Source organism: Chlamydotis macqueenii, chromosome 15, assembly GCF_036417535.1.
Source record: "Chlamydotis macqueenii isolate bChlMac1 chromosome 15, bChlMac1.mat, whole genome shotgun sequence".
Lineage (NCBI taxonomy): Eukaryota > Metazoa > Chordata > Aves > Otidiformes > Otididae > Chlamydotis > Chlamydotis macqueenii.
Window position 1 is genome coordinate 4,273,904 of NC_141570.1, and position 21,024 is coordinate 4,294,927.

Genomic DNA, 21,024 nt, shown 5'->3' on the forward strand with positions numbered 1-21,024 from the left:
CCAGCTGTGGGACTCCTGCACGGTTTGGGATTTTGCATATTTTGGGGACAAAGCAGCCCTGGGCTCCATAACCCATTCCTCCTCTACAAGAAAACTCTGCCAGACCCCTCCATTTTTGGTGACATTAGAAAAATGTCACTGCATTCAGGGTACTCCTGAATCTTGGAAACTCTCATTAACGTCATTACAATTACTCAGGTCTTTGCACCAGGGATGGAGGAGGAAAGAAAAACAAGGCAATCTCATTGCCAGCCGATACGTGAGGGGAGCTGCTGTGCGGGAAAAGGATGCATCCCAGTGGGATATGGGTGGTGTGAGCATGGACATCTCCACATCCCACCACTGAGCTCTTCCCAGCTTCCTTCGATTCTCTGGCCGCTGGGTTTGGAGGCAGCGCTGGGGCTAGAGCCATTCCCCACCATGATGCGTGAGGCTTTGGTTGCCATAACAACTGGATTCAGGCTTCAAAAATAGTAACTTATTTTTCATTCAATTTGCCTTTTGCCCTCTGAGACAGATCTATTTCAGGACTGATGGTTCACTTCAGGTGTCCCTTGCCAGCACCCCCGGCTGCAGGCCAGGGGCTTCAGGGATGGGGGTTATTTTGTTAAATACCGCTTATCGCTGTTTTTCTCTTCCTCCTCTATTCAGGCCCAGAGAAAAGGTAAAGCAGGGCACAGGCATCGTTAAATAGCCTTTGCCAAAGCCTCATCATCTTGAAGGCTGGAGAAGGAACTTGGAAAAAATCTTCCCAGCTAAGTGGCAGAGCGTGGGAGAGGTTTTCAGAGATGATCTCACTCTGCATCTCAGCTTGGACCTGCTGCTCTCAGCCGGGGCTTGGCTGTCCCAGATACGCTGGGAAGGTCCTCCCAAAGATGGGGCTTATTTTGTTCCCCTCCACCTCCTGGATCCCACGGATGCCAGCTTGGTCCTTGACGGCATCTTCCATCCGTGATAGGAAACATGCCTTGAGTTAAAAGACCCCTTAATTTTTGTCTGGTTTGGCTTTTGGGAGATGTGTCTGTGTGATCTCCCATGGAAATGGCCATCTGAGCCAAAGCCTTCATGTCGAGATGTCCTCGGCTGTTCCACCTTACTCCCATCAACGTTATTACAGCATCAGCAAGGAGACGTTGTGCTGGGAGGACTGGGGCTCTCCTCCTCCTCCAGTTGCTGCTGGCCTTACATCACCTTTCCTGTCCCTTAGCTGCTGGCCTGAAGGTGCCTGCATCCTCTGGCACGGGGTGGGTGCAGATGATGCCCATCTGCTTGCAGACAAGCCCCTATCACATTTTACATTCCCTCTCTGAGCTGCCCAACCTCAGACAGATGTCAGGATCTCACCTCCTGTGCGACCCTCCCTGGGAGATGTAGAGGATGGAGGGGCGAAGGCTTAGGATGGACATGGGATCCCGGGGTCTCTAGTCCTTGCCCTGCTGTCCTGCGGATTCGTCCCCCTCCTCCCGAGCAGGGAGGGATGGTGGGATGCTGGTGGGAGCCATGCCCCTCACCCACGGGCATCCCACATGATGGGACTGGGGCAGAGTCACCCACCCCTGCCGGGGCCTCTGGAAAATAATGGAGGGGGGAAAATAAAATAAAAAAAAAAATCAAACAAATCAAAGCAAAGCCAAACAAAGCAAGTCCCTGGGGATGCCGGAGCGGGCTGGCCCTGCCCTGGGGAAGGGAGGGACATCTCGGTGCCCCTCCTGAAGAGCCCACCCGGCCCTGGGTGCTCCCCCCCTCCCCTCCCCGCGATGCTTTAATCACATTTTCAATTCAAATCTGCTGCTATTTGATCCTCCGGGGGTGGCGGCGGGGAGGGGAAGGAATATTTTTAGCTGTGCTTAAAGCTGCCGGGGCGGCTGGGGGAGATCGCGCAGGTTGCTGTGGCCAGGCGGAGTTGAACGGGATCCCCCCCTTCTTTTTTTTTTTTTTTTTTTCCTTCCTCCTCCTCCTCTTTGCACATCCGAGGGCGGCAGCGGGGCTGTCTTCCCCCCCGCCCCTCCCGGAGGTGGCCTTTGTTTTCCCCGTGTCCCGGCTGCTCGGGAGGGGACGGGGACAGTGACTGCTCCTCCCCGCCCCGAGCAGCCCGCGGAGTTGGTCCGGTTCCCCCGGGACCCCCCCATGGCACCGCCGCGATGTTCGTGTCCCGGCTCCTGGATTTCCAGAAGACGCCCTACGCCAGGTAAAAGCCGTCGGGTGCTTGCGGGACCCCGGAATAGCCCCAGCCAGGATGGAGCCCGAAGGGACCTTCAAAAGCTGCTGAGTGCCCCCAAAGCCCAGGGCAGGTGCGGGTTTGGCTTTCGGGAGAAGGCTCCCTGCTTTTCTGCATCCCTAAGGGATCTTGAGCATCCTTGGGAGCCCTTGCTGCGTCTAACTTCGTCACGCTCCTCCCGCTACTGGGGGACCAGGAGCCCAGCTCCCCACTGGGATGGACCCCACTGCTGGCTGCAAACCCTCCATGGAGGGACCGATGTTGCCTGGGGGTCCCTCTGCACCCAGGTGAAGCCCCCACCCCGGGGTGGCTCCCCCAGCCTGGACCTGGGTGCAGGGCTCCCATGGGATGCACTGGTAGTGGATCCTTCCCCCTGCTCCATGAGATACCCAGGGAAGTTCTGATAGGACAAGGGGTAATGGTGTTAAAATACAGGGAGGTAGATTCTGACCGGATATAAGGAAGAAATTTTTTACAGTGAGGGTGGTGGAACACTGGTCCGGGTTGCCCAGAGAAGCTGTGGATACCCCATTCCTGGAAACAATCAAAGCCAGGTTGGACAGGGCTCAGAGCAACCTGATCTGGTTGGAGATGTCCCTGGTCCTGGCAGGGGGGTTGGACTGGATGGGCTTTAAAGGTCCCTTCCAACCCAAACTGTTCTACAATTCTAAGTTTTCCAGCAGCAGCAGGCACTTGTTTTAAAAGCTCAGGTGCCTTAGGAAACCTCGTGGTGCAGCCTCCACAGGGGGAAACCTGAGGACCGCTGGGCACGGGTCAGAGGGCACTCAGCCACACACACTACTGTGGGATCAGATGTGGCCTTTAGCAAGGAGATGGTGGGTGACACACGGGGACAGCGGCCACCTGCAGCCCTCCAGGCGGCTGAGGATGAGTCAGATCGCACCGCGCTGGGCGATGCATGGCTGGACGGGGGCTTGAGGGATGCTGAGGATCCTCAGTTTTGCACCGAGGACAGGCTTAGCTCCCCCCCCGTTCACTGTGACCATGGTGGGGATGTTTTCATGGCTGCAGGGGGTCCCATGGGCTCACGCAGTTCCTGGGGGCACTCAGCTCTGCTGCTGCCACTGCCAGACTTGCAGTGGTCCTGTTAGAGGCAGATACCAGAGAAAACTCTGGAAATAAGTGGTGATGGTGTTTCTCACCTGCTCCAGGCAGGAGCATCCCTGAGGGATGTTTACCTGGGCTGGGTAAGGGCAGGAGACCTCACTCCCAGCCCCGCAAGCCACCAGCTCCTCTCCTTCCAGCTGTCCCACAGGAAAATCCATGCTTGCACCTCCAAGAGCAGCCTAAAACATACGGGCAACTGCTCACAGACCATTTTGATGCTGTAGCTGCCTCCTAACAACCTTTGCCTGGGGGAGATGCAGGAGGTACCCAGCAGGTCTGCACAATGCATCTGGTACAAAACCTCTTGTGAAAACAGAATTCAAAACTTTTTTTTTGCCTAGCTCACGCGTAGAGGACAGGGCTGGGAGAGATGGAGCCGAGCAAAGCTCTGTACCCCCAGAGCAGGAGGAAAACCCTACTTCTGCCTCACAGCAGTGGTGCAGAGGCTCTTTGGGAGCTGAGCAGCAGAGCAAGGGCTGCCCCCCCACCTCGGTACCTCCCCCCTGCAGAACCCATTTGCCAACCTGTTGCTTGATTTATCCAAAATCAGCGTGCTCGAACCTTGTCTCCAGAAAGGACCATGACAATCTGTTAAATGAGGATGAGGTGTTAGAATGCCTTGCAGGGACAGAGCCCACACATGGGGTGGGGATGGTCACAGGAAGGATCAGGTCTGCAGGGCATCCTCCACCTCTCACTGGGCGCCAGGGCTGGACAGGGAGCAGAAGGAGATGGGTGCTCCCTTGGCTTTCACCACAAGGCGATCACCAGCGTGTGATGCTAACCCAGAGCTTCCTACATCACCGCAAAGATCCTCTTAGCCTAGTGCTTAAAAATAACAGTTGGCTAATCCCCTTCCACCCCCTGCGCTCCGCACACACCAACTCTCCTCTCACAGAAATGCTCTGCTGTGGCATATCCCAGAATAAACCCCAAAAGCTGCTCCTTCCCTTGTGCTGGGGATGCTCTTTCAGCTTCTCTGGGCTGCGAGTAACAGGAACTGGGCTCTGCAACAGGGGCTGGGAGGCTCATGGAGCCACGAGGCTCATGATGGCACACACCCTCCAAGGCATCAGAAGGGTCTTACAACGTCTTTTCAGAGGATGAGAAACTCCTGCTTGTGGCTTTCTTTGAAAAAGAAAAAACAGCAGAAAGTTTTCCTTGTGGTGGAAAAGCCTGGAACAGCTTCATTTTTAATGTCGTTTTGTCTAATTTTGAGTGAGGACCAAGAAAGCAGGAGCTCGGCCATCGATACAGCTGCCAAAAGGAATAAATAAAATACGGTGTGGTGATGAAAGACCTGTTGTATGAAAGCTGCAGCAAAGGCACCAGGCTTTGAACAAAGAGATGAAAGGCAGTGATCAATGTGGGAGCATTTCGTGAACGGCCAAGAGAAAAACCTGGGGCTGGAGGAGCACCGGGGTGTCCCCGAATCCCTCCTGGCTGGGCTTCAGAGACAGAGCATCACAGCGGGGGCAGAGGGGAAGAACGCAAAGGGAGGGGGCTGTCGCTGTGGTGGGAGCAGGGATGCACGGCAGTGCCATTTGAGGAGGTTGTGGTTATAGATGAGGCTCTCTGTGGTTTCTGCTCTGCTGCGGGGTCTGGAAGGCTCTTCCGTCATCTGCCCCCATGGGGAAAGTGAGTTAAAAAGCACGGTTGCTGCAAGGCTTTCCCTGTCGCTCACAGCCTGTGCCGTGGCCAGTGGTAGCCACCTCCCACCAGACAGGCCAAATTCAGCCACAACAGTGGCAGCAGCACGCAGCGATGGGGTGCAAGCAGACACAGTTCCTCCTGCTTTATCCGACTGCTGGATGGTCATTCCCCAACTCTCCCTCCCTTTCTCCCAGCTCACAGAAAGGTACCCCCAGAGCAACAGATCAGCACAAGTTGCATCTTCACGGAGTCTCATCAGCTGGGTTACACCAAGCCAGCGACCAATCCCTGCACCTCCATGCTGACCGACCCCGCTTTGGCCCATTTTTTACTCAGACATGGTCCAGTGCCGCCTGCCCGTGTAGCTGCCGTGGGGCTGTGGCTCAGCCCTCATCTCCCCACAGGGACACAAAGCGCTTCCCGAACTTTGGCCATCCAGAGCCATAATTGACAGGCAACACGACTATGACGGGAGCTGCTGTATTTGGACGGCTCCAGCAGCTCTGGAGCAGCCGACGGAGAGGGGTCTGCTGGGAGCTGCCGGCTGTGCAGGGCACTGAATCATCCTTAATAACCGATAGCAGCTCATGATTTGATTTGTTCATGTAAAAGGCTCTAAATCTTATTGCGCTTGCTTGTCTCGCCCTGTGCAGAGTGACAGGGAGAGGAGCAGCCAGGATTTCGCAGCCCAGAAGCAGGAGGTTAGGGAGAGCAAGGGCCTCTGCAGGTGCGTGGTCGAGGCTTGTCCTCACCTGCCCGGTGTCCGCAGTATGGATGCTGCCACCTCCTCACCAGCACAAGGGGATGGAGATCTGAGCCCTACACTTGCTCTGGGAAAGGCAGCTGTAATTATGGAACGAGGAGACATTCACCAACCCCTCCTCCAGCATCTCCAGGCAGGAGAGGAGAACCAGCAGGAATAGAAGTGAGAGAAAACATTGGGGTGCTCAGACCCCAAACATGAGAAAAGCAATGCCAGGCTGACAGCCTGAGCAGAAGCACTGCGTTGGGAAGATCTAGTCTCTGTTTGCTTTGCCATGAAAGCATGAGCAGCCCTTGCTCGCTCCCACACACACCGAGATGCTTTCCAAGAGCTCTGCTTCCCCCACAGCCCGCGTGGGATGAAGCGGTGAGAAGGGAAATGCTTTCAGAGTGGATATCGCTGCTCAAGAGGCAGAGGCTCCTTGCCATGCAAGCACCCGCCCCGTCCCACCATCCCGAGCAAGACCAGCTGGGCTGCCTCCAGTTGAGCAGACCCCCTTGCTGCAGAAGGCACTGCTCCAAGAGATGGGAAGGCCCTCAAAATACCCATGGAATCCAGGATCAGCTGATATCACTGACCATATTTGTTGCTCTTGGGGCCACGTTGACTCCAATACCCTCTAAGATAGCATTGATAGGATTCATCTCATGTAGGTTTACGTGCCAGGGCATAGTTATCATCAGCACCAGGTATTTTGAAAGCAACAAGTACTCAGTGCCATTTGTGATGGCATATTCCCTCAAACTGCCCCTATCCCTCCTTTGGGAGGGTCGGGGTACCCAGCAGGATGGGCTCAGGTGGGGATCACTGCACTGGAGATATGCGCAAGCGGAGCCCTGTGCTCTCTGCTTTTGGGGGAAGGATGGTCTCTTGGCTGCCTGGGAAAGGGATGCCTGATGGTATTTTCCCTTCTTCAGCCTGTGTTGGATATCAGCCTGATGTGATTCTTTGGCACAGCTCACTATGGCCAGCTCCATGAGGTAGCTGCCAACACGACGCATGGGAAATGCAAGCCACTGCCCAGCACGGCAGGTCAGTGAATGGAAGTGGTGGGGCTCTGCCAGGACTTCTCCCAGGCTTGCCTTCTCCTCCTCCTCCCTTCTCACACCCCCAGCTCCACAGCAAGACAAAGCAGTGCAAACCAAGTACAACTCCTACAGAAAGGAAGGGAAAAGAGCTCAACTTCTTCCAGCTGGTTGCTCTTGCAGGTTGCTCAGCTGCCAAAGCAGATTGGTTGGGTCCCAGAGAGATGCTGAAAGGGGACAGCTGCTCTGAGCAGGGAAAACACAACCAAACACACAGAGCTGGGGTCTTCCTTTGGGGTTCTTCAGGTGAAACCAAACCTCAACATTTTCATGCAGTGCTCATAATCCAGAGTACGATGTGATCCACTGCATCTTCTCACGATAATGTGATACCATGAGCATCACGTACCCAGCATTTGCTTCAGGTGCCAATTAGTGACACTGAGCAGCACTGACCTTCAGGAGAGTTTGGATCCAAGTCTGTACTCCTCTTCAAGTTAATGGTCCAGGCTTGCTGCTGCTGAGGAAAGGATTTTATGCAGAGAGAGATCAGCAGGTCAAGGAGCAGGGAGTTACCTCTTCTGCTGCACTCAGCAGCGCTGGCTGGTACCATAGCGTTAGATGCAGCCCTGCTCTCTGTTGCAAATACTGATGGAAATCCTTGTATCTGCTTGCCTGGGTGGTGAAATGCATGGTTCTCCTTCTGTGCAGAGGTATTTGCTGGATAATTTACAAATATCATTTGTACTTGAGTAGCATCCAGGAATCCCCAATGAGAGCCAGGCTGTCTCTCAGGGGATGCGATAAGGAGACTGTACAAACCTGAGAAACCACAACCTGCCCATGTAATCTCCCAGTGGCAGCTGGGGTTACAGGCTGGGAGGGTTCCAACCCCCAAACTGCTCAAATCCTCTGCTGGTGAGCAGAGGGGCTAGTGCTCGTGCTCACTCTTGCCCACCTTGTTTTTAACCCGTCAGAGCTGGCTCAGGATTTGTCCCACTAACTTCTGTGCTCAGGGCAATCCAGGGAAGGCAGCAAGGAACACGCACAATGACTTTCCAAACAAGCAAATTGTGAATAATAGAGAGTTTTCAGTTCTGGAAACAGTTCTCCTAACATTCACAAAACACCTGGGACATCAGAGTCATTTTGTGACTAATCAGCTGTTGTTGGAGGTCTCATGAGTACCAAACGAAACAAGAAGTCCTAGCACAGAAAGTAATTTGGGAAACACTCACCAATCCCATCTGTTGTGAATAAACAAAGAGCTCTGCTGTAGTCGCAGGGTCGTGAATTGCCTTGGAGGAGTTTGAGATACCATCTACATAAAGAGCAGAAAGCTTGCTGGAGAGAAAAATAAATCTCCCTGCAGAGAGGCTGGGAACGTGGACAGTTACGACCCTGCTGGGAATTACCTGCTGGGTTTCCACCCACCAACCAAGCCCCACAGGATACATATGGGCTCTCACTGGTGCAGAAATGGTTGATACCTGCACCCAGCCTGGCCTGGAGCCTTCCATGGTTGTCCCTGCTACAGTGAAGAGTGAGGAACAGGAATCAGATGCACCCTTGGTGTGGTCAGGGAAATAACAGCAGCATATTCTGTCCTGCCAGCCTTGGCTCCTCACATACCCACTGCTGTGGCAGCGGTCTGTGCCAAGGGTATCTTCCCTGTCCCTTCGTGGAGGACATCTCAGGGCCAGGCACAGCATGGACACAGCTGAGTACGTGGTCCCCGTCCAGGAGCACCTGTAAGTCAGCAAGTGGACTCATCCAGCATTTCTCATGGCATGCAGGGTATGTAGTACCAGGGGATGGTCTACAGCCAGCCTAGGGTGTTTCCACATCTCAGAGTGCTAGGAACAAGCAAAACTGGGATGAGGGCAATCAGAGGTGATAAATGAATGCCCAATCTGCCACCTGTTTTGACTTGCATTGTAGAAGCAAGGCTTGCACCAGGGGCACATGGGCAGGTTACTCCAGAAATCTGGTGATCTGCTAATTTACCCACAAAAACAGCCGAAAGATGCTGGTTTAGATGAAAAGCCTTTCAGTTTGCCACCTCAGTCAGTCCCCACCCAAGCTGCCAGCTCTTTGCGCGATGCCAGGAAGCAGTACAAAAGAACACGCTGTGCCATCTTGCTGCTTCTCACGTGGGATGGGCTGGAGTCAGATAAGCAGCCTGCAGAACAGGCTTGTCCTGGCCGTCCCTTCTCCCCCAGCCCAAGGAACTGACCCCCAAGCTTATGGCACATGCAGCTCAGTTTTCCAAACCAGGAACACTGTATGTTCACATAGGAGCAGGCATAGAAATGGAGGTTTTGGCTCTTAATGCGGTGCCACGCAGCCGAGCACGTGCCAGCGTGGGTGGCTCTGCAGATGGCAACGCCGGGCAGCATCAGCCTGAGCCCTTGCGTTTTTCCTTCCCAGTGGCAAACGCTCCCATGTCAGTGGGTAGGAGGGAAAAGCAGGATTTCGAGTGCTTGAGAAAGCAGCTTTGTGGTACCACAGAGTTTGGGGGCTCTGCACCAGGAGCTGCCTGGACAGAGGGGACGGGCTCTGCTGAGCCCTTCCCACATCACAGAGTTGCAGAATTGATGTCCCGGACTCAAGGGGGCCCTGAGCACATCCCCGCTGCCTCTCCTGCATCCTGGGACCGTGCCCTGTGTGTGAGCAATACTTGGGGCCCTGCTCCATCACATGCAGCTTCCCAGGACTGAGCTAATCACAAACTGCAGAGAGGCTCCAGGGGATGAAGCCTCTTACCAGGGACCGCAGCTGGAGCGTTACCAGATTGCAGGTCAGAGGCAGAGCACACGCTGAGTCCCAGCTTACAGGGATGCCGCTGCAGCTCACACAGGAGCACAAGCCTGAGGGCCAAGCCCTGACATCTGCACTGGCTGTGCCTTTGGGCTCATTAGGGCAAATCCAGATCAGGCACTGAAGAGGGATCTGGGGCCAGTCTGCCCTGCAGGGACACATCTGCTCCATCACTGTCACTTCAGGCATCACAACACTTGCTCCACCAAAGGACAACCCAAGGGCCCCAGTACGACTTACCACCACTGCTGGTCAGCATCCTGCAAAGGCTTTCTCCATCCTTTTTCTCTGACAAGATGCCACCACTTAAAAATCAGTGTTGATATCCAGTTATAAAGAGAAATCCCTTCTATTTGCAGTCAGATCTCTGGGAGCTGCCCAGCAGGGAACACAGAAATGCCCCAGCTCCTTGGGCAGGAGGGTGAACATACAGCAAAGCAGCATCCCACCTCCAAAGCCATCAGGCCAGATCCTGAGCAAGCCCAGCCCTTTTATAAGCCATTCCCAGGTGAAACCTGTAGAGATTAGCTGGTCTGGGGAGATTCACACCACCTGGGAGTAACCTTGGACATGCTGGCTGTTCTTAATACTTCGTGGGTTGTGAAGGGGATGTGGTGACTCTTCACGTGTCATGGCCATGGCCGCTGCCTCAGCAATGTGCAGGGCTCCTCAATGTATGGATACATAGCCATGTGTCATGTATAAAGCCTGATTTAGAGCGGGGTTGGGGGTGTCAGGTGCTGGACTGGCTTCTGGCAAGAGCAGGGATGAGCTGCTTAATGGGAGTTGAGGCAACCCCCAGCTCACACCTCCCCATCTTAGTGGTGATTTACCCTCCTCACATTATCCTTCCACCAGCTCGCCTAAAGGATCTCAAAATTGCCATCCTCACTTGGAGAGGGGCAAAGGAGGGCGAGAGGGAGATGAAGTGGTGTGGCTGGAGAGTCAGTGTCAAAGGCAGGACTAAACGCCTTCTTTCCCAAATCGCAGCCTGGCCTGGGTCTGCATCAGGGCTGTTCCCCCTCCATGCGTGGAGGTGACAGCTTTCCTGCAAATCTTTCCACGGCTCTGCCTGTGTGAGTGTGTGGTGCCCATAGAGTGGCTGATCCAGGTTGTCTTGGTGTCCCTAGAAGAGCTCAGATGCTCACACACGAGCCATCCCAAGAAGTAATTTACTTTAATTTCCTTTTTACCTTCTTCTCTCCCACCCTGGCAAAGCAAAGGCCAGACAGATCTGCGTGATTTTTGAGGTCAGAACTTTGTCCTTGGTTAGAAGTCTTTAAAAAACTAAAAAAAAAAAAACCTCAAAAAAAACCCCCAACCAAAGCCACAAAAAATCCAGAGTGGGAGAAAGAGAAGGAGAAAGGAACAAGCCTGGGAAGCTGGCTCTGCACTTTGCCCCGGCTGCCTGGGACAAGGGGCTCTTTGTTTCCCCGGCCGGAGCCTTGCTGCACTGGCCCTTTTCAGCCTCCCTCCCTGGGAAAGGGGCCAGGGGGAAGCAGGCACAAGCAGGGCAGGCAAAAAACCCTGGGGCTGCAGGGAAAAACCCCTGCTCGGACCCCCACCGGGCCCCCCATCTTCATGTAGCTGGTCCGTATAGCGTCTGCTAGAAACAGCAGTGGGAGAAAGAGCTGCCCAGAGCCCTTGGGTCTCTGCTTCCCACGCATCACCCCTGAACATGGACATGCTCGCGTTCCTGCCGTGTGGGAAGTTTTAAACTTTTCTGGGTCTTTTGGACATTGCAGTCCTAAAGCCCGTGCTAAAATGCATCAAAGCACCCAGCCGGTGTGGAATCATCTGCCCAGGGCTTCCCAGAGCCATCGTGTCAGGTGAGCCATGCCACCGTGGCTTTGCTGGGTCCGGGTGGCAGCATAGGCTGGAGGCTGCTGGGGCCAAGCCGCTATCGTCTCCTCCCATCCCAGGGACACTTCCAAGGTGTCCCCAAGCCTATGGGTGCGATGACACAGAGCTGGCAATGACCATGAATTTGGCTAGCAGGGCAGGAGCAGAGTTCCCTGTTCCCTGCCCTGCACCCATGGAGACGTGAGCCGGATTGATGCTTGGCATCCCAGGATGGCCTGGGAGACGGATAAAGTCCCAGGAGAGAGGAGAGGTGAGGACACAACCTCCCCACCCCTGGGGAGCAAAATACCGCAGGGCAGCCGGGGATTCACCCTGCCTTGCCAGGAGATGTGCAAGTACCAGCTGCTCCCGTGCTTGTTTGCACAGCTCTGCTCCCGAGCACAGAGAACTGCCAAAATCTGCCCAACTAGCCCCAAAATGCAATGGTGGCAGCTCCAGGAGGGCCCAGAGGATGGCCCAGCACTTTGCAGCCAGGTCCCACATCCAAGATGCTCTGCTTCCCATGCTTCGCAGGATGATGCTTTTTAGAAAGAGGACCAGAAAAACAAGAGCAATCTCTCCCTAGGTCAAAAAAAAAAAAAAAAAAGATCTTCCTCAAGGCTATTTCTCCCTCTGGGAAAAGCAGGCGTTTGCAGCGTGCAGCACCAGCACGGCTTTGGGCCTCAGGGATGCACACGCTGTCCGACCTCATCCCGTGGGGATGGCAGGGGGGTCCCTTCCCGGCCTCTCCGTCCCTGTCCCAGGGATATTTACATCCCATGGATCCCTTCCCAAAGGGTCCAGGCACTGCTTGGCCCTGGGGGGGGAGCTGTGGGAACTGGCCCCACCGCTGCTCCCCGTTACTTCTCTGAAGAGCAATGGCCGGAACGGAGGCGAGACGGTGTGGAGCTTTGTTAAAACAAATAAATTCAAGGAAAAGGCCTCCAATGTGTTTCCTCAGCAACCGCAACGTCATGAGGGATGTCTGGCCTTCGCCCCTCCGCCTTCTTATTAAAAGGGAGAAGAAAGGGAAGCAGAAAGCGAAGGGGAGCTGGGGACAGTCTCCTGGCAACGCTGGGGACAGTAATGTCTTCCTGCCAGGGGAACATGGCTCTGGCACGGGGAGCCCAGCCAGCACTCATGGCTGGAGCGATGGGATGGAGAGGGCATCCCCGGTGTCCCCTGGGATGGAGGCAATGGCACGTGGGCACGGCCACATCCCCAGGGATGCTCCGCAGCAAGCGGCTCAGGCTGTGGGGCTGAGCAGGCAGGAGATGGCAGAGGGGTCTGACCGGACATGAGTGGCTCAGGGAGAGGGGACTTGAACTTTCCCAGTGCCCCAGACCGAGAGGTCACCCTGTGCCCAGCAGCAAGGTCCTGCCAGCCCCTGAGCCCCGTCGCCGGGCGCAGCTCAGCTGTGAAATGCGCTGCAGATGGTACCGGAGCCGAGAGCCAACGGGGTCAGAAGGCAATTAGCCCAGGTCCTGCAGGGCGGCCCTGCCAGCACCCGCTCAGCTCGGCCATCCTGACCTGAGCCACAGCAGAAAAGGTCTTTATAAGCCAGCTGATACCTCAGACTAAGAGAAACCAAAATAAAGATACGGATTTCCAAGAGAGCGTGGCGGGGTTTCCCCCTGCAGCAATCTGTGCTGGGACACACGGCCCCTGTGGGTAGGAGGTAGATGCAGGTGGTACCCAGAAATCAAAGGCATCGTGGGGATACCCCTGCAGGAGCCAGACACGCTGCTGTGACATGAGGGTGTCACTGCCAGATGGGTCAGGGACCTGCAGCAGGTCCCCGCCATGCCCTGTGTGCCCTCTTCACTGCTGGGGCTCTTCCCACTACTGCCATGTCTGCCCTCCCTGCCCTGGGTCCTGCCTTCTGCTCTCCGAGCAACGGCAGCTGTTGGGAAATGCTTCAGCCCGAGCTGGAGCTGAGAAAGACCTGGCATTTGGGACCAGCCAGATGGACAAGCTGTGCCCACTGCCAGGGGGGGCTTCAGGATGGGAGGCTGGTGACTGTCCCCATGCAGACCCCTCCAAGAGGTCTTTCTCCCACACCTCATCCCCTGAGCGTGTTCCTCTCTCTGCTTCTCGCTGCAGGTTCATGAATCATCGCGTCCCGTCCAACTGCAGGTACCAGCCGACGGAGTACGAACATGCGGCAAACTGTGCCACCCACGCAGTGAGTGCCTACTCCCGTCCTGGGGCGAGGGAGGACAGTGCTCATCTCCCCGGAGATCCCCTGAGAAACCTCAGGAGACACATAAAATGTTTGTGTTCAGCCCTGCAGCACCTCCTGAGGGTCTTGGGGCTGCGATGAGGCAGATGTGCCCCAGCTGTTCCTGGGGAGCGGGGATGCTCTCCCTCCTTCTGCCCTGGGAAGCTGGTGTGCATCTCCCTTGCTTTCACCCACCATGGCCCCGTGTCCTCGGGGAAGCCAGCTGTGAGCTTACTGGAGCAAGAATATTTTCCAAAGCTCCCTGAAAACGGAGCGTTTTTCACAGCAGGAACGATGACAGGTGCCCCATGGTGCTGCCTAGGCAGCCGCAGGAGCGAGTGCTCCCCACCTCAGGGTTTCACTTGGGAGCTGGTGGCTCCTACTCCGAGCTCTGGGAGATGTCTCAGAGGTATCCGTCCTCCTTGTGCCTTCCTCCTCCTCCCTACCTCCACCTGGAGAAGCTATTTTGGAGCTGCACCACATGGGAAGAGACCCTGCCTGGCTGGTGAGGGTTGTCAGCCTGCCCCTTACGAGCGGTAGCTTCGTCCAGAAGTAAAAGAAACACCTAAAAGGAAAAGCAGAGACTGTGTTGTAGAGGCCCAGTGGAAACACAGAGGGTCAACGAGAGGTTTGCTTCTCCCTTGCAGTTCTGGATCCTGCCCAGCATCCTCGGCAGCTCCATCCTCTACATCCTCTCTGATGACCAGTGGGAAACCATCTCGGCCTGGATCTACGGCTTTGGCTTGTCCAGTCTCTTCATCGTCTCCACCATCTTCCACACCATCTCCTGGAAGAAGAGGCATCTCAGGTACCAGCCCTGATTGCATGGGGTTCAGGAAGGGGAAGAGGGTCCAGAGGCCCCCTCCCAAAGTAGCAGGCTGTGACCTGTCTGTCCATCCCGCAGGACTGTGGAGCACTGCTTGCACATGTTCGACAGGATGGTCATCTACTTCTTCATCGCGGCATCGTACGCTCCCTGGTGAGTTGCCAGTGGGTAGGGGCAATGGCTTGGCCCCGCTGGAGGGGAGAAAATCAGCCTGGCTCCAACAAACAGGGTTTCCCTCTCTGACACTGGCTCTGCTGGAGGCTCTACCCTACCCCTCTTCACAAAACCTTCCTCTTCTATAGATTTCAACCCCTTTAAGTTGAAGTTCTAAGTTGAAAGGACCCTTTGGTGGGACAGCCATGGGAGTGAGGGCAGCATTTCCCCCTCGCTGCCCGCAGCTCAGACCAGGACCCCCCCTCACCGCAGACCCGGGTCTTGCAGGCTGAACCTGCGGGAGCTGGGTCCCTGGGCCTCCCACATGCGCTGGATCATCTGGATCATGGCGTCTATCGGGACCGTTTACGTTTTCTTCTTCCATGAGCGGTGAGTGTCTTTACCTGGCCCCACGCTGGTGGGCACCGCAGAGGCCAGCTCAGCTCTGCCAGCCCCGCTTAACACCCCGAGGTAGCTGGCAGGGAAGAGTGAGAAGGATGGACAACAACAGAGAGACAGACAGGTACAGGGTCCCTGGGTAGCCTCCTGGCCAACTGGCAGTGGAGGGCTTCCTTGGGCCACGCCCTTCCCCATAAACACCTTGTTTTTAGGAGCTTCTGTGGCAGGGATGTGGGAGCAGGGACAAGGGAGCAGGGATGCTGGACCAGAGATGTGGGAACAGGGATGTTGGGCCAGGGACATGGGAGCAGGGCATGTAGGAGCGGGGATGTGGGAGCAGGGATCTGCTGCCATGAGTTTCTTCTTCCACGTGGTGGCACCAAACAGAAAGCAAAAGGCCCCAGATGTCTCCCCAAAGCCCCAGGCACCTGGCACTGAGCTGGCAGCTCCCAAGCCATGGTGGGGGTCCATCACCCTCCAAAGCAGGGTGCCAACCCTGCCGTGCTGCTGTGGGTCATGCACAAGGAGGTGGGACCTGCTGTGGGGGCACCGCCGCCCCCCTTCCTATAGAAACAGCAGCGGACATCGCAAGCGTAAAATTTGATGCTCCCTCCCCGTGCGCCTCCAAGGGGCTTCTCTGTCGTGGCAGGTACAAGCTGGTGGAGCTGGTGTGCTATGTCATCATGGGCTTCTTCCCCGCCTTGGTTATCCTCTCCATGGTAAGCCACCGCTGGGAAGCGCGTGGGCTTGGCGCGAGGGACAAGTCCCCATAGGGCCAGTTTGTCTCTGGTGGGTTGGATGCGCGAAGGATGAAGCCATTCCCGCACACGACGTGGCCTGGCTGGGTTTTGCAAACGATTTGGGTGCCCAGCAGACACCACATGCATCTCCAGGAGATCTGCTGCCTAAGCCCTGTTGGGTTGAAACCTTCCCAGCAAAGCTGGGCTGCGGGGTCCCCGATGCTTTGCTGGAGGGGAGGGTGCAGCAGAAGGCAGGGTGAGGGTCCTGCCCGTATCCTGCAGCCTTTGGTCTTGATGGAGCCTTGGGGAAAGGATAGGCACCCCGCTGAGCCCTGCCTGCTCCCAGCCCAACAGGGACGGCCTCCCAGAGCTGGTGGCCGGCGGATTCTCCTACTGCCTGGGCATGGTCTTCTTCAAAAGCGACGGCCGCATCCCCTTCGCCCATGCCATCTGGCACCTCTTCGTGGCCATCGGAGCTGGCATCCACTACTATGCCATTTGGAGGTACCTCTACCGGCCCGGCGCACTGGAGGCCAAAACATCCTGGTAGATGCCTTAAGGACATCACTTGCGCCAACCGGCACACGGGGACATGGAGAGGAGCGGGGAGGCAGCTTGCGCTGTGGGCTCGTCCCGAACCACCTGCTCGCCCCGTGGGTAGCAGCTTGCCCTTTCTGCAGGGACAGGAGGGCCTGGAGGTTGATTTTAAACAGATTTTTTTTGTTGTTTTTAACCTCAGGAACTGTTTATTTTTTTGGGCAAAGGTTTCATAACATGGTGACAGCCTGCGGGGGAGAGGGAAGCAACCGCTCTCTGGGAGCTCGGGGGAGCCTCGAGCATCCCATGGTAGCAAGGATCTTGGTCCCGCATGTCCCTGGCTAGTGACACCCTCAGTTTGGCTATCAGAGCCCTTAGCATGGGCCAGCCAGGGGACTGGAGGTCTCCAGGCAGGGGGAGAGATGCAGCCCTTCTCCCCTGGAACTCCTGGGCACGTGGCTGCCCCAGGCTCAGCTCCTAAAAGGTCCTAAAGTCACGTCAGCATTAACCACCCCTCCCAACTTCTTGGTGGGAAGGTCCAGAGTCAACAAAGCCTTACAGGAGATTGAAACTTGAGTCTCTTCCAGGGCTCCCCAGAGTCCCTGAGCACTGGAAAACTCTTTCTTTAAGCCAGTATTAAGTGCACAACTGGGTATGTCCCTCCTAGATGGGCCATCAGAGCCCCTATGGACTCTCCCTGGGGGGCTTTGTTTTCCTCTTTGGTCCTGGTGCTGGTGGTAGCCCTGAAGCATGGCCCTGCTCCCGGGCTCTGCTGCGCACGTGCCTTTGCCTGATGGGGATCCAGCTCCAGGCACCCACCTGGCCATGGTCAGCCCATCCCCATCAGGGGATTTTCTTTCTCCTCCTTGGATTGGGATCACAGGGCTGCCTGCCTTCTCTACTCAGTATCAGATTTAAATCCATTTTTGGGAGGAATTCCAACATTCCTGGGAATGCTGCAGGGAAGGGACGCATCCGTGTCGTGCTCGGAGGTCAGCCGTGATGGGGAGTTCCTGGTGATGCTCGGTGTTTAAACCCCTGACCACGGCTACACAGTGCTCTTCAAGGCCGGATAACGGGACATGGAGCGCCTGCCTAGCTGTCAGGAGCAGCCCTGACACTGACAGAATGGGAAAACCTCTCCTGGTCCTGCTCCCCAAACATGCCAGCAGAGCTGCTGGAATTGGGAGGGTCTGGTGTGTGCCGGGGTCTGTGCCGGGAGCCCTGCCCGCGCCTTCCCTGGGAGCTCCCAAAGGCATCGATTCCCCATCCTCTCTCTTTGGCCTCTGGATTAACAGCAACTGCAGAAGTCTCAGCGTGACATGGCAAGCGAAGGAGATTTACAGCCACCGTCCCGCATCTCCTGTTTCTCTGGCGGTGTGCTGAGGAACCAAGCTCTCAGCTCTGTCCCATCTCCCGCAGAGCTCAGCGTCCCCCCAGCGTGCGGTGTCCAGGGCCAGCTCTCCAAGGCCATGCCATTTTGCAGCAGATTACCAAAGAGAAAGCATCTGGATACTCTTCCCTTCTGACGTGGTGGCTGAGGTCACCAGGTTGGTGAAAAAACCCGGTGGGTTTTCACTTCCACAGGCAGAAGGTTCCCATAAGGAGCCCGGGGTGCTGTGCTTGGTACCCCAGCCCAGCATGGGGCTGCTGGTGGGCACCCCAAAGCAGCCTTTGGGCTGGGACGCCTCTTGGGGTGATGGGTGGTCTTAGGGACAAGGGGTGAATGACCCAATGTGAGCCTGGTCTCTGCTGCTCCCTGTCCCAGGCCCCCAGGTCCCAGCCCTTGCTCCATCACCTGCTGCAGGTGAAGGGGTGGAGAAGGACGAGCTGTGAGTAACCAGCAGTTGGTGAAGCACGTTTGGGGTTGGCATAGATATGGGGTCCCGAAGCAGGAGCTGTCATATTTGCTGTCTGGCAAGTCTTTACCCTTCTCCGTGCCTCAGTTTCCCCATCTGTAAAATGGGGGTGAAGACACTGACCTACCTCACAGGGCTCACGTGAGGACCCCGTGAAGCACTCGGAGAATGACCAGTGCTTTACATACACGGGCTTCAATTCTCCCTGAGTTTAGGGAACAGGATTCCCAGGGCCACCCTGGGGCACGGTGACAACTGTGGCTCAGTGTGCCCGGGTTTCCTCCCGCTCTGTCACTAAATCCCACAGGAGAACCACCTGGGGACAGACCGTGCACACAGCCATCCCAGCAGCTGGACAAATGTCCCCGGCAGGGGCAGAGGATGCCCAGGGATCACCATCATGTTTTGTCCGTGGGCTTCATCCCATGGGATTTATCTTGGAAGCCATTTTGCCATTGGGGGCTTTTGGCCCTAAATCTGTCCCGTGGGCTCCCAAGGCACAGGGTGGGGGGTGCCAGAAGGACCTTTCTGAGGCTACTTCAGCTCAGCCTCCTGCTGAAAACCCAGTCCAGGTGGGAATGGGTGGCTGGGCTCCACTGGGGAAATCGTCACCCTGCCTTGAGCCTGGATTTGCTGAGTGGGCTTCTCTGTAGTTGAGAAACCCCCCCTCTTCTCTTGCTTCCTAAACCCTTGCCTTGCCAAGCAGGGTGGGGGGCACAGAGCAGGTTATCGGATTGTCCTCCTGTTTTATCCCGATTTTAAACGACTCGTAACACTCAAGATATCTGTGGAGCAGGGCTAGTGGGATTTTTTTAGCATTTTGTGTTTTTCACCGTCCGTTCTTGTTCAATCAGTATTTTATATTTAACAGAGTATCAGGTCAAATAAAAAACAAATGTAAGGAAGATAACGCTAGTGAGTATTGTTTCCTGTGGAGTAGGACTGAAATAAAAACTCAAGATACCTCACTAATGCCTGCTTGTTAAACCAAAAATGAGTTTCCCTGCAGTATCTGGAAATAAACACATTTTCTGTCTGACTTGCCCCACATGGCATCGCTCCTTGGTGAGGAGAAGCGCCACTCAACCAGCTGCAGTGAGGCGCCGCTTACGGCGACAGAGCGCTGAGCACCGACTCACCTCAGTGCACGGATGGCATTGCCATCTGCTGCCTCAGCTTGCCGGGGGAGGGTGTAGCATCGTTTCGCCCTTCGCACCAGCTGCACGGGAAAATTCGGAAGGTCAGGGAGGGGTTGAGCTCCAAGCTACAGAGTTTCCTGGAAAAAAAAAAAAATCGGGGTCGGCGGCCCTGTGCTGGGCAGCCCCGGAGGAAGGGCTCGCTAATGTTTCACCAAAGTGGTTTCAGCATAAAGCCCTGCACACCCGCTCTGGCCCTGTCACGTCCCCTCCTGCGGTGGCCCAGTCTGCGGTTGACATGTGTTGACCCCTGGAGCTGCCACCGCAGGGGAGGAAGGATGCCAGGTCCAGTGAGGAGGAAAATCAGCAGCAGACCAGGCAGAGGGTAAGCACCGCTCGCTGTGGACCCCGGAGGGGAAACCCAGTGTCACCCACCCGGTCCCGCGGGCAGTGGCTCCTCTTGGAGAGGGAAAATTTGTCCCCATCCAGGGAGGCTGCCAGCCGGCGCTTCCTGCCCCAGGCTCTGCACGTCCACTGGCTGCCCTCTCGCTCGCACCTCTGTCATAACCACACCAGGGCTGCGGTGCTCAGCAGCTTCCCGGAGAACCCGGTAGGGTTCCCTGCTTCTGGGGGCAGCTGAACTCACCCCGAAACCTGACCCGCAACTTCCACCTCACCCACAATTTCTTTGCTGTTGGCGATGGGGCTGGACTGGGAGGCCTCTTGGCTTCGCTTTGCATTTACGCTGTTGTTCCCAGAGGGTGTCTGGGAGCAGACCCACCTTCCCACCCAAAGCGCTATCGTGCAGTATGGGACGGAGAAACACCTATTTAACCGAAAGGAGAATTTTTAACCAAGGAAGGCAGAGCATCAGTGACTGCCTCATCTCGAACAACTCCCTGGCGCGGTGGTGATCCATCCCTTCCCAATTCCAACCACCACCCTGGAGAATCCAGAGCGACTTTGGAGCCGGTTTGATAAAACCTGTTTAGCCAAAGCTGCCGGTCTCGCTCCCCGGGATCTTTCGCCGGGCACCGCGCCCAGGCACCGGCGGGGAGAGGCAGGCATCGCCCTGCCGCGGCGTCGGCCGTTTGTAACCCACGGCCGGAGAGGGGCAGAGCCCCCTTTCCCCCGTGGGCGCATCCCGCGGGTGCGCGGCGCTGCGCGGCGCGGGGGGGCAGCGGTTGCGAGCGGGCGGCCGCTTGGGGGCGCCGCAGTGCCGCTCCGCCGCGCTCCGCCCCCGGCGGCCGGACGCGCCCCGCAGCCCCGGCGGCTTCGGGCGCTGCAGCCGCCGGGGGCCGCGCTGAGGCCGCCCCGCCGAGCCCCGCACGGTGAGTACCGGGGGCGCGCAACGCGAGAGGGGAGGACACGGCAGACCCTACCCCATTTACCCCATTTATTTTTTTTTCTTTTTGGGAGAGGTGGTGGTGGGGCAGATCCCCTCTGTAGCATCCCTGGGACACCCCCTCCACCCCCCCCCCCACCCGGGAGCCCCTCCCTGGGATAGGGCTGGCAGGTGTGTGCGTGTCCCGTTCACCCCCACCCCATGATGAGAATGTTTGTTTCTCGTCCCCTTGGAAAGTGGAGGCAGGAGGAAAGCCGCGGCGAGGGTTGCGGCTTCTGCCGTTGCCGTTGGAGACCCAACCTGTCCGGTTGCCTGCGGAACAGCACCGGGCAGGGCTGTGCTGGGGGAAGACAGCGCCG

General features: G+C 56.6%; 1 protein-coding gene across 2 annotated transcripts; it reads left to right on the forward strand.

The window, feature by feature from the left end:
• Positions 1-1,891: 1,891 nt before the first annotated feature.
• Positions 1,892-19,152, forward strand: MMD2 (monocyte to macrophage differentiation associated 2). 2 transcript variants are annotated; one of them, XM_086760243.1, is made up of 7 exons: positions 1,892-2,188; positions 13,553-13,634; positions 14,318-14,478; positions 14,575-14,649; positions 14,938-15,039; positions 15,678-15,767; positions 16,135-19,152. In XM_086760243.1, the coding sequence occupies exons 1-7, from the start codon at positions 2,142-2,144 to the stop codon at positions 16,559-16,561; spliced, it is 984 nt and encodes a 327-aa protein (XP_086616369.1). In that variant the 5' UTR covers positions 1,892-2,141; the 3' UTR covers positions 16,562-19,152. The 2 variants fall into 2 exon arrangements, with proteins under 2 accessions (XP_086616369.1, XP_010124764.2); XM_010126462.2 differs by having other exon boundaries at positions 1,896-2,188; positions 15,698-15,767; positions 16,135-16,485.
• The last annotated feature ends 1,872 nt before the right edge of the window (positions 19,153-21,024 follow it).